At 47.6% G+C, this 12,697-nt stretch overlaps 1 protein-coding gene across 2 annotated transcripts in view; it reads left to right on the top strand.

Moving 5' to 3' along the window:
• LOC105483661 (ETS transcription factor ELK3) overlaps positions 1-12,697 on the top strand; it is a 79,792-nt gene that overhangs the window by 53,927 nt on the left and 13,168 nt on the right. For both annotated transcript variants that reach the window (XM_011744631.3, XM_011744632.3), the window contains exon 3: positions 3,231-4,025. In XM_011744631.3, the coding sequence (XP_011742933.1) occupies positions 3,231-4,025 (795 nt within the window). The remainder of the gene's footprint in view (positions 1-3,230; positions 4,026-12,697) is intronic.

Here is a 12,697-nt window from a genome sequence, read left to right as displayed (position 1 = left end):
ATTTTTTGTCATTTTTATCACAGCCCTTGGTTATTTCTTGAGGTGCTCATGAATGTAATCCCAACTTAGACATGGTGTTTCAAACCTACAAGAAAGTTAGACATTTTTTTTTTTTGGAAAAAAAGCATTAGTTTTTAAGACTTGTTAGAATAACTGATTCAGATCATTTTTCTTCTGTGTTTTTATTTTGGCTCTAAATAAAACATTTATAGAAGTTTGTCTCTTCTTTTGTGTAATTATTTAGGCTCTAAAAACTTCACTCAGTTTAGATGAGTGTTCAAACTCGCTGAGGGAAAAAAATGAAAGTTTTTTCCCCAGGGAGGAAAATATGATGAGCTAAAACTAAAAATACCTTAGAATTTTAGCAAAGGAAGCATTAACACACCAGAGGTCAGCACACTTTCTTTTCAATGGGAACTGACCCTGGGTCAGGTGGGTCCAATGACACCCTTATTTAATTTATTTCCTGCTGGGAGCTGATTTTCCCAGGCATGTTCTGACCCAGGGCACTTGGCAGAGATGCTGCTAACAAAGCCCAGGTGGAAAACATCTGAGTTCCCCAAATTTCTCTGAAGGTTTTTAAGGGCTGTTCAGCTTCGAGGAGCAGTGAGTGTGAGGTCGCTGGCGTCAGTGGGACTCTGCGGGGTTAAGTTGCAGGTAGGAGCTCCAGGATGCAGCCAGGGTGGCCGCAGCCACTGGAACTGTTGTATGGCCTTGACTCTGAGGTGCCCACGGCATCGGCCTGCATGCCGGTGCTCAGTGAGGTCTCTCCACGACTCCGTGCATGGGATCTCCTGTGCTGAATGGGGACCTTAAATGTGCCCTTTGCTTCCATCATTTAAGGGGGAAAAAGGCAAATCAGAATGTCATGATGTAAAGGATGGCAGGCAAACACGTGTATTTAGAATCACACTATGATTTCAAAAGGGACATCAACATTCATTGAATTTCATGTCTGTTGGGGGTTGATTCTCTCCCCCTAAATTTGTGTGGGAATGTGAAAAAGCTTAGGCTTTAGAATCTGTCGATCTTGGTGGTTCTTGGGCAAATGACTCCCCATCTCTGGGATGTTGTTTGTTTCAGAAGGATGACACCCTCCACCTCCATCAGGGCTAATGTGGGGATCTAATGAGGTGGCTTACATTACAACCCCTGGTACAGAAGACAGGCACTCAATCAGAGCTGCTTCTAAAGCTCTCCTCGAAATGATCTTTCCTTACTCATACCCAGGTTTTAGGTGGAAGAGTTTCTAAGGAAACAGAGTCCTTTTCCCATAGGATGGTGCTGGGTTTTTGTGCTTGAGAGAGACCATCTTTGTCTCTCTCAGCTCCTCAGACCCCAAGATTCATCCATAGGGCAAGGCACACAGCAAGCATTTGGTAGGTAAATATAGAACCCAGTGGGTTCGGCAGGGAATTAAGGTATCCATTTAATAAACCTCAAGAACAGCACAGCCTTTAATATAAAGTCCCTTCTACCAAAGGGCTGCAAAAACTTTTGCAATGATTATTGCTTTTCATTTATATCCTAATGTTTGAGGGCTGGAACCATAAACTGAAGAGCCAGAAGTAGACGCTAGCAACTAAAAATATTGTCTGTGAATGTCACAGATATCCAAAGTAGACAATTCATTTTTCCTCCAGTGGCTCTCTTTCTTTCTTTCTTTCTTTTTTTTTTTTTATTGAGACAGAATTTCACTCTTGTTGCCCAAGTTGGAGTACAATGGCACAATCTCGGCTCACTGCAACCTCCGCCTCCCATGTTCAAGTGATTCTCCTGCGTCGGCCTTCCCAAGTAGCTGGGATTACAGGCATGTGTCACTACGCCTGGCTAATTTTTGTATTTTTAGTAGAGACAGTGTTTCTGCATGTTGGTCAGGCTGGTCTCGAACTCCCGACCTCAGGTGATCCACCCGCCTTGGCCTCCCAAAGTGCTGGGATTTCAGGCATGAGCCACCACACCCGGCCTCCTCCAGTAGCTTTCTTGGCAAAAAAATAAAAAGCAAAAAAATGGCCAAGTGAGTTAAGAAAACCTTGTAGTGTTTGATGATGATAACTTGCATTTTATAATGCTTTCCAGCTTACAGAATGCTTTCTCATTATTATTTCATTGAATTCTTCTGACTCCCAGAGGTAGGTAAGACAATACTGTGTTATGGTTAAGGACATGCTGCCTCTACCACTTCACTTCCTACCAGGTGGCCGTGTGAGTTACGGAAGCACTATAACCTTATTTTCCTAATTTTTAAAATAGGAATCACAGCACCTTCCTTTTAGGATTGCTGTTCAGATTGTATGAGATAAGGTATGAAAAATCCCATCCACATAATAAGGGCTTCATAAATGGCAACTGTTACTATGTTATTACATAGAATAATCCTCACTCGGCCAAGGTTGCGGGATTGCTTGAGTCCAGGAGTTTGAGACCAGCCTGAGCAACAAAGTGAGATGCAGTCTCTACAAAAAATAAAAATATAAAAATTAGCGGCCGGGCGCGGTGGCTCAAGCCTGTAATCCCAGCACTTTGGGAGGCCGAGACGGGCGGATCACGAGGTCAGGAGATCGAGACCATCCTGGCTAACACAGTGAAACCCCGTCTCTACTAAAAAATACAAAAAACTAGCCGGGCGAGGTGGCGGGCGCCTGTAGTCCCAGCTACTCGGGAGGCTGAGGCAGGAGAATGGCGTAGACCCGGGAGGCGGAGCTTGCAGTGAGCTGAGATCCGGCCACTGCACTCCAGCCTGGGCGACAGAGCGAGACTCCGTCTCCAAAAAAAAAAAAAAAAAAAAAAAAAAATTAGCGGGGTGTGGTGGCATGCAGCTGTAGTCTCAGCCACTCAGGAGGTGGAGACGGGAGGATCCCTTGAGTCCAGGAGGTCGAGGCTGCAGTGAGCCATGTTCGCGCCACTGTACTCCAGCCTGGGCGACAGAGTGAGATGCTGTCTAAGAAATAATAATTATCATCCTCATCATCATCTTCCTTACTTTGCAGACAAAGAAACTCAAAGGGGCACTTAATTTGCCAAAGATCACAACCCTAGTAATGGCAGAACTGGAATGCACCTCTAATTCTCCTACTTCCAACTTCATTCCTCCTTCCACTTCTCCTTAGCCAAGAATGTAAATCAGGAACATTTTGGTGCTTCTGCCAGCGACATTTACCATTATCATGAGCTCTTACATGGTTTCTTGGGTGCGCTCAGATTTTCAGTGTCTACTTTTGTATTTGCAGAACATCATCAAGAAGGTGATCGGGCAGAAGTTTGTGTACAAGTTTGTCTCTTTCCCGGAGATCCTGAAGATGGATCCTCACGCGGTGGAGATCAGCCGGGAGAGCCTTCTGCTGCAGGACAGCGACTGCAAGGCGTCTCCCGAGGGCCGTGAGCCCCACAAACACGGCCTGGCCGCCCTCAAAAGCACGAGCCGCAACGAATACATCCACTCAGGCCTGTACTCGTCCTTCACCATTAATTCCCTGCAGAACCCACCAGACGCCTTTAAGGCCATCAAGACGGAGAAGCTGGAGGAGCCGCCCGAAGACAGCCCCCCCGTGGAAGAAGTCAGGACTGTGATCAGGTTTGTGACCAATAAAACCGACAAACACGTCACCAGGCCGGTGGTGTCCCTGCCTTCCACGTCAGAGGCTGCGGCGGCGTCCGCCTTCCTGGCCTCATCCGTCTCGGCCAAGATCTCCTCTTTAATGTTGCCAAACGCTGCCAGTATTTCATCCGCCTCACCCTTCTCATCTCGGTCCCCGTCCCTGTCCCCCAACTCACCCCTCCCTTCCGAACACAGAAGCCTCTTCCTGGAGGCCGCCTGCCATGACTCCGATTCCCTGGAGCCCTTGAACCTGTCATCGGGCTCCAAGACCAAGTCTCCATCTCTTCCCCCAAAGGCCAAAAAACCCAAAGGCTTGGAAATCTCAGCGCCCCCGCTGGTGCTCTCCGGCACCGACATTGGCTCCATCGCCCTCAACAGCCCAGCCCTCCCCTCGGGATCCCTCACCCCAGCCTTCTTCACCGCACAGGTAAGAGTCATTCCTGTCATCCCGGCCACAGCCAGCCTCAGTGGCTTAGCAAAAAAGGAAGAGCAGCTAAAGAGACTTCCTTCTGTCCCTCAAAACGTAATCCTATGACTTGTACCAAGGTCACTGTGTAAATATGAAGGGAACCTGCTTTTCCATCCTCAGACCAAGGGATGCACACAAGACAGCGTTTGGTTTGTCGACTCTAGTGGGATGCTTGATTGGTTTCTTGCTTTTAGGGGCCTAAAGTGACCATAGGTGGAACACGCACACTGGCCGACAAAGCAGATCTCACCAGCGATTTCCTAGGGAAAGTTGGGCGGGCCAGTTTACGTTTCAGGAGGAGCTTGGGCTTTATGAAATTTTTATGGCAGAATCTTCTCTGGGGGCATTTAATAAGGAGCCACTTGTGTTCTGTTAACAAGAAAATAGATGTCAACTGATACCGCCATCGCATCTGTCCGTGTGGAGCTGTGGTCATAGCATAGGTAATAAGAAACAAAGGGGCCGCACCAAACAGCTGCTTTGCTGAAAGCAGCACTATGAGAAAGCCCCGGGCCACAGCACTGGGGAGAGGAAAGCAAGCTTGCAGAGCCAAAAAAGCCTTCGTTGTTATTAGTCCCAAGGAGAAAGCCCCCTTTTCCTTTAAATCAAATATTCAGATGCTCTTTCTTGTCCAGCTGACAATTGCAGCGCAAAGGCGTAGTAGGTGCTAGGAAACCATATTTCTCCTTCCCCTTGAAAACTGGATGCAGTTTTAGTGGCAGAGGTTAAAAGAGTACTTGTTTTAGGCTCACAGACCTGGATTCAGTTCCTGGCTACCCTGCTTCCTAGGAGTGGGACTGTGGGCGGTTGCTCTCTGGGCCAGGTTCCACATGTGGAAAATGGGATCGTCACCAGGCTTTGTGAGATGGTGACACCCGGTAGCATTGTTAACCGCGGAGCTGTACCCGTCCCCTGCCTCTGTCATGTCATCATAGTTGTCCCTGTTGTCATCAGCAGCAGCCACGGCAGCATATGACGGGCTTCCCACGTGTGCCAGGCACTGCTCCAGACACTTTACATGCCTTGCCTTGTTTTTCAATAGCAGCCCTGTCATGTGGATACAGGTTGAGCATCCTGTTTCCAAAATGCTTGTGACCAGAAGCGTTTCAGAGTTCAGATCTTTTCGGATTTGGAATATTTGCATGATACTTGCCAGTTGAGTATCCCACATCTGAAAATCTGAAATCCAAAATGCTGCAATGAGCATTTCCTTGGAGTGTCATGTCAGGACTCAGAAAGTTTCAGATTCTGGAGGATTTGGGATCTGGGGATTTTTGGATTTGGGATGCTCAACCTGTGCTGCTATTAGCATCCTGTTTCCCAGCTGAGGTAAACAAGGCACAGAGGTAAACTAGTTCGTCCAGGGTCGCACAGCTCATAGGTGGTAGAGGTGGCTTTGGATCCAGTGTCTGCCTCCAGAATCCATGCTCTCAAATGAAATGCATTCCCGCTGCGAGAAGGCAGTGATACGGCTGTCCCTGGAGTACCTGAAAGCAGCTCTGGGCCACTTTCCTCTCCATGCTTTCGCTGGACTGCATTCTGCCCAGGGATTTCATGACAGCTCAAGCTGTGAGCTGGTGGTGACACGTGCCACCACAGAGGGGAGGGCCAGCGGATCAGGAAATAGGTCAGAGTGAGCAAACGTGCTCTTAAATCAGGCATCTTCCAATTAAGCAAGGCTGTCGAGTGACCAAGGGCTGCTGAGCCAATGGCTCAGAAACAGCAGCTCTTGAGGTAGCTCAGGGGAGTAACTTGAGAGGCAGGGCCAGGGGTCGACGATCTGAGCATCTCCTCCCCCGGCCTCCTGTGTGTTTACAACTGTCAGGGTGAGAAGGGTCTGAAGCCACGCCAGGGCCAGCTCTGATTTAGGTGTCTGTGTTCCCTGGGAGCCTGGATCACCTTCTCAGAACAGAGTGAGGCAGATGCCAGCACTGTCTCAGAGGAAGTCAGCTCAGCCAGCCCTGTGGATAATGTGGATGGAGGGATGGCTCCCATTGGTGGGGCTGAGGGCGTGAGAGAAGGATCAAGGGTGGATGCCCAATGAATGGATGCAAAGAGCACGACCAGGAGCCAGAAGTCACCAGCATGGCCTGAAACCAGGTGGGAAGGCATAGGAAAGCCAGGATCTTTACGAGAGGACCTGTGCCGGAGGCAGTGAGGGTGCCTGGTCCTCAGCCAAGCTGTGAGGGTGGGGCCCTGATGGTTTAGTGCCAGGAAGCCCAGAGATAATCCCAAGGGGAGGGAGGCGAGGGACAGGGTCTGGACCCAGGGCAGGAGAGTAGAAGTAAAGGGACCTGGCTCAGAGAGGACCTTCAGGTCAAAGGAGTGGGAGGGGCACCAGGCAGTCCTCTAAACCGCACAGAACTAAGGGGGTCACCAGCTACACTGGGAGATGGCAGAGCCTCGGGACTCAGACCCCACCTTGAGCCTCCCTCAGGTCCCAGAGTGTGGGCTCTGCTCCTGGCATGGCCATGGGTAGCCAACAGGGAGGGAGAGAAGGAGCAATGAGGGAGACACCAGAGGGGCCTGGGCAGGAGTCAGGGGTGTGGTACTTATTCAGAGCTGAGTTCTTGCAGCGGGTTTCACCCAGGTGGTCTCCCTGAGATCAGATAGGATGTCTTGAAGCTGGGGGTGGTTTAGGTTTAGGGTATGTGTCAGTATCAGATTTGGATTCTCAGATTCCCTCTCCTGGGAGCTGCTTCAGGGGGTGCTCCAGAAACTTACCCACCAGCACCAGCCCAGTAGTTCACCTTCCAAGTGACAGCCAGAAATAGCATGACTGTCAACAGCCAGGCGTTCTGCAGAATTCCTTTCGGCTTCGGGAGTGAAGGACAACTGTGGGGTTCAGGGTGTTCCACAGGCAGTGGCAAGGCTTCAGTGGTTTTCCTCCTACCTGAGCACTCTGTCCCAGAAACTCTCCTTTTCTCTCTGTGTGTGTTGGGGGTGTGCTGTGTGCAGTGTGATGCTGTGTGCACATAAACATTTGGTAATCTGTGGCTGTATGTAAGCTTTGCTGAGCGGTGGGCTTTGGAAGAGATGAAAGCTGTGTGTGCTGTAATAACTCGATACCCCGAAAGTACAATTCCCAAGGTTGGTTATTTCCAGCTAGAAACATGGCGGGAAGAAAGGGAGAAGTAAGGAAGCCTTGGTGTGGCCTGTGTCACGTGGTTACCATTCCCTCGGGGACCTTACTACACCTCATACAGGCATACCTCATTTTACTGTACTTTGCTTTATTGCGTTTCACAGATAATTGGTGGTTTTTACAAATCGAAGGTTTGTGGCAACCCGGCGCCGAGCAAGTCTTATCAGCGCCAGGCTATTCTTCCAACAGCGCATGCTCACTCCATGTTTCAGTGTCACATTTTGGTAATTCTCACAACCTTTCCAACTTTTTCCTTACTATTATGTCTGTTCTAGTGCCCTGAGATCAGTGAGCTATGATACTACTATTGTAATTGTTTGGGGGCACCATGAACCACACCCAGATAAGACAGCAGACTTGATCAGTGTTGTGCGTGTCCCAACTGCTCTCCTGTGTCTCCTTCTCCTTGGGTCTCCCTATTCCCTGAAACACAACAATTTTGAAATTAGGCCAATTGATAACCCTATAGTGGCCTATAAAGTATTTAAGAGAAAGCAAGAGCTGCTCGTCTCTCATTTTAAATCCAGAACTAGAATGATGATGGCGAAGGCATGTCCAAAACTGAGACAGGCCGAAAGCTAGGGCTCTTATGCCAGTTAAATATGTAAATGTAAAGGAAGAGTTCTTGAAGGAAATGAAATTGCTACGTCAGTGAAAACATGAATGATAAGAAAGTGGAACATCCTGATTGTTGATACGGAGAAAATATTAGTGGTCTGGATAGAAGATCAAACCAGCCACAACATTCCTTTCAGGCTAACCCAGAGCAAGGCCCTAACTCTCTTCAATTCTTTGAATGCTGAGAGAGGCGAGGGAGCTGCAGAAGAAAAGTGTGAAGCTAGCAGAGGTTGGTTCATGAGGTTTAAGGAAAGAAGTCATCTCCATAACATAAAAGTGCAAGGTGAAGCAGCAAGTGCTGATGGAGAAGCTGCAGCAAGCTATCCAGAGTATCTAGCTACACTCATTGATGAAGGTGGCTACATCAAACAGCTTCGCTGTAGGTGAAACGGCCTTCTATTGGAAGAAGATGCCATCTAGGACTTTCATAGCTGGAGAAGTCCATGCCTGGCTTCAGAGCTTCAAAGGACAGGCTGAGTCTTGTTAGTATAGCTTGTGACTTTAAGTTGAAGCCAGTGCTACTAAATACACTCTGCCTGTGCTCTATAAATGGAACAGCAAAGCCTGGACGACAGCACATCCGTTTATACAGTTTATGGAATAGTTTAAACCCACTGTTGACACCTACTACTCAGAAAAAAGATTCCTTTCAAAATATTACTGCTCATTAACAATGCATCTGGTCACCCAAGAGCTCTCATGGAGATACACAAGAAGATTAATGTTTTTCATGCCTGCAAATACAACATCCGTTCTACAACCCAGGAGTCAAGGAGTATTTTGACTTTCAAGTCTTATTACTTAATAAATACATTTCATAAAGCTACAGCTGCCATAGATGGTGATTCCTCTGATGGATCTGGGCAAAGTCAGTTGAAAACCTTCTGGAAGGGAGTCACCACCCTAGATGCTATTAAGAATACTCATGATTCGTGGGAGGAGGTCAAAATATCAAAATTAACAGGAGTTTGGAAGAAATTGATTCCAGCCCTCATGGATCACTTTGAAGGGTTCAAGACTTCAGTTGGAAGAGGGAACTGCAGATGTGGTAGAAATAGCAAGAGAACTAGCATTAGAAGTAGAGCCTGGAGATGTGACCAAACTGCTGCGATCTGTTGATCAAACTTGATTGGGTGAGGAGTTGCTTCTTACAGGTGAGCAGACAAAGTGGTTTCTTGAAATAGAATCTACTCCTGGTGAAGATGCTGTGAATATTGTTGAAATGACAACAAAGGACTAAGAATATTACATAACTTTACATTACATTACGTTACTTAGTTGATAAAGCAGTGGCAGGGTTTGAGAGGATTGACTCCAGTTTTGAAAGAAGTTCTACTCTGGGTAAAATGCTATCAAACAGCATCACATGCCATAGAGAAATCTTTCATGAAAGGAAGAATCAATTGGGCCGGGTGCGCTGGCTCATGCCTGTAATCCCAGCACTTTGGGAGGCTGAGGCGAGTGGATCACCTGAGTTCTGGAGTTCGAGACCAGCCTGGCCAACGTGGCAAAACCCCGTCTCTACTAAAAGTGCAAAAATTAGCCGGGTGTGGTGGCAGATGCCTGTAATCCCAGCTACTTGGGAGCCTGAGGCAGGAGAATCACTTGAACCCGGGAGGCGGAGGTTGCGGTGAGCCGAGATCACACCACTGCACTCCAGCCTGGGCAACAAGAGCGAAACTTTCATCTCACAAAAAAAATAAAAGAGTCAATCAATGTGGCAAACTTCATTATTGTCTTATTTTAAGAAACTGCCACAGCCACCCCAGTCTTTATGACTCTGCCTCCTAATGTCCCTGGTTCTGGCCTGCTTCCTCCCCTGCCCCTTTCTGTAGCTACCCTAGGCCCCCATGGGAGTCTCCATTTTGTCCGCTTTTCCATAGGGTCAGTGGGATTAACGCCCCTTTTAAAGACCTTAAAACCATGTTTTCACTTGCATTCAGACAACTTTAGGGGTTTCCAGAGATTCAGTCACCTTTTATTTGAGGACTTTTTTTTTTAACCTCAAGGTGGCATTGTCACGGATTCTGTTGGCATCTGTGGGAGCTTAGGATTACAGATATTTATGGGCACAACCTGCTAAATAGATATCTTGTTTCTCTGTCCTTTACTTTCTTAAAGCCCGAGTGACTTACCGGTATCTCAGATCACCACATCAAGTGATCAGCAAATACTTGTGCATCTTCTTTAATCAGTCCAGTAACAAATGTTTATCGTGTATTCATTTGGGAGATAATCATTGAAAACTAAGCATTCGCTTAGGTACCTGGAGATACAGAGGTTAGCAGGATAGACACCGTTCCTGTTCTCATGAGTTTACAGGTTGCTGTCCAGCATATGGGGCAATATATAGCATAGGGTTATAATTTAGGGTGGTGTGAAATTATGGAGGACTGGCCAAGGAATTTCGACTTGTTTGGATTGGAAACTAACTGCTAGAGGCTAGGTGCAGTGGCTCACACCTGTAATCCCAATACTTTGGGAGGCCAAGGTGGGTGGATAGCTTGAGGTCGGGAGTTCAAGACCAGCCTGGCCAACATGGCAAAACTCCGTTATTAAAAATAAGAAAATTAGCTGGGTATGGTGGTGCACGCCTGTAATCTCAGCTACTCAGGAGGTTGAGGCAGGAGAATCGCTTGAATCTGGGAGGCAGAGGTTACAGTGAGCCAAGATTGTGCCACTGCACCCCAGCCTGGGCGACAGAGTGAGATTCTGTCTCAAAAATAAATAAAATACGTAAATAACCAGCTGCTAGAGGTATAAGTGAAAAAAAAATCTCATTAGAATCAACAGATAATTACAGAGCAATAACAGAGCCTAGAAAGGAACCAAAACTACAGTTGCTTGTTTTTATGACGTTAGGACCTAGCCATGACAACAAGGCATACACATGCACACACACACAATAGCCCTTGGCAAGAGTCAAACGTGCAGCGTAGAGAAGCGCCTTGGGAGCTGAGAGGCAAGATCGTTTAGTTCAGTTCAACACACATGAACTGAGTACCCATCATGTGTAAGCTGCTGTGTTGGGAGCTGGGGCTACAAACATGGATAAAATAGTCTCTAATAGTTAGGAGCTCATAACTTACCTTAAGTCACTTCATCTAGTATCTCAGATGCTATACAAAAGGAATACCATGTTGCAAAAGGAATCCTGAGGAGGAAGGTATTAACTTTGCCTGAGATGGAGGAAGAATGTCCAGAGGGCTTCCTGGAGGGGATAAGACCACTGGTTCAGGGTGTTGAAGGATCAGCCTGTGGCAGGATACTTTTTCTGGTAGACAGGGAGAGGAAGGCATTGTCGGCAGAGGAACAGCTTGAGGCAAGGCATAGATACGTGAAATAGCTTTGTGATTAGGGGAGGTATAACAGTAGGAAGCATTGAAGGGGTATGAGTGACAGTCTGAATTGTTTTAGGAATCGCCCTGTTGGCGAGATTGGGAAGGGGGAAGGCTGGATCCAAGTAGGATGCTATTGTAATATTCCAGGCAAAAGACCATGAGTATTTAAGGCTGTATAGTGGGAGGGGTCGCCGTCAATAGGACTTGGTGACTGACTGGGTGGGAGGAGCGGGGAGAGCCAGAATTGAGTGTGAGGAACATGGGAGGAAGAATAAGTTCCCTGGGAAAAGGCTAAACGTCCAGTTGGGGCCATGTTGAGTTTGAGGACCCTGCAGGACATTCGGGTGGAAAAGTCCAGCTGCATCTGGAGAGGGAGAGTGTTTTGGAGCTGGAGAGGAGGTTAGGGAGTCATCAACATGCAAGGGGTGGTGAAACCATGGGAATGGATGAGGTCACTTGTAGAGAGGGCCTGTAGCCCAGGGAACTATGGGCTGGGCTGGGTGGTCAGGGAAGTTCCGAGGGAGCATTGAAGGACTGGTGGGTTGGAATGGCTGGTCCTCCATGCATATGAGGAAAGCTCAGTACACATCAAACCAAGTAAGAGGGTTCGGGGAGGAAAGCGTCGACAAAATGAGTCAAACTCTGTAAAATATTTGAAGAGGTTTATTCTGAGCCAAATACGAGTGACCACGGCCTGTGACACAGCCCTCAGGAGGTCCTGAGAATATGTGCTCCAGGTGGTCGGGGTACAGCTTGGTTTTGTATATTTTAGGGAGGCATGAGACGTCATGAAATTGCCAAGCAATTTCAAGGTATGGCAAGGAAATGTATTTTGGGGTTAAATATTTTTTCCTTGTCTCATAATATTATGCCAGAGTCAGATTGAAAAGTAAGTCACCATATATAGGGTCAAATGAAAATTTACAGTTTGTAGGGCATGACTCCCTACACCCCTGCCTAGGAATTTGGGCAAGATAAAAAATCAGAGCTTAGTCCTCAGAAGTTAGCAAGTGTATGAAAGCAGGTTATGGGGAACCTTCTGTTGTGGCTAAGGAGGACATCACATCCTTTCTGAAACTGTGACTGAATGTTGAGTGAACTCATGTTTGGGGGTGGTTGATTTGGTGATGGGGTACAGAATAGATGGGGAGACCAGAGGTAGGTGGACTGGCCTGGGTGGCTGTTGTGGAATGCCATCTGTAAGGTGATAGGGGCTTGGATGCAGCAGGAATGGAAATGAGGGATAAACAGGAGACCCAGTTGTGAGACGCCTCCAGAAGCTATGTCCGGAGCTTGCAGTTATTGAAAGGCATTTTGCACGGTGGGGACTGGGATGCGGGTGGTAGATGGGGCTCTGCGTGCAGGGATTATGTCTTGTTTGATCCTCATCTGTGGCACCTGAAACACAGTTTGCACTCTTGGTCAGTATTTGTTGAGGCAGTGTATACATGGTGGTCCTGTTGACAGCAGGGGAAGAGTCTTAAGAAACACTGATGTGGGAAGGTGCTGAGCTTCGTGAAGTTTGA

The sequence above is a fragment of the Macaca nemestrina genome, chromosome 10 (assembly GCF_043159975.1).
Source record: "Macaca nemestrina isolate mMacNem1 chromosome 10, mMacNem.hap1, whole genome shotgun sequence".
Classification (NCBI taxonomy): Eukaryota; Metazoa; Chordata; class Mammalia; order Primates; family Cercopithecidae; genus Macaca; species Macaca nemestrina.
Note: the sequence above shows the minus strand (reverse complement) of the source record. Positions and strands in the feature narration are given on the sequence as shown.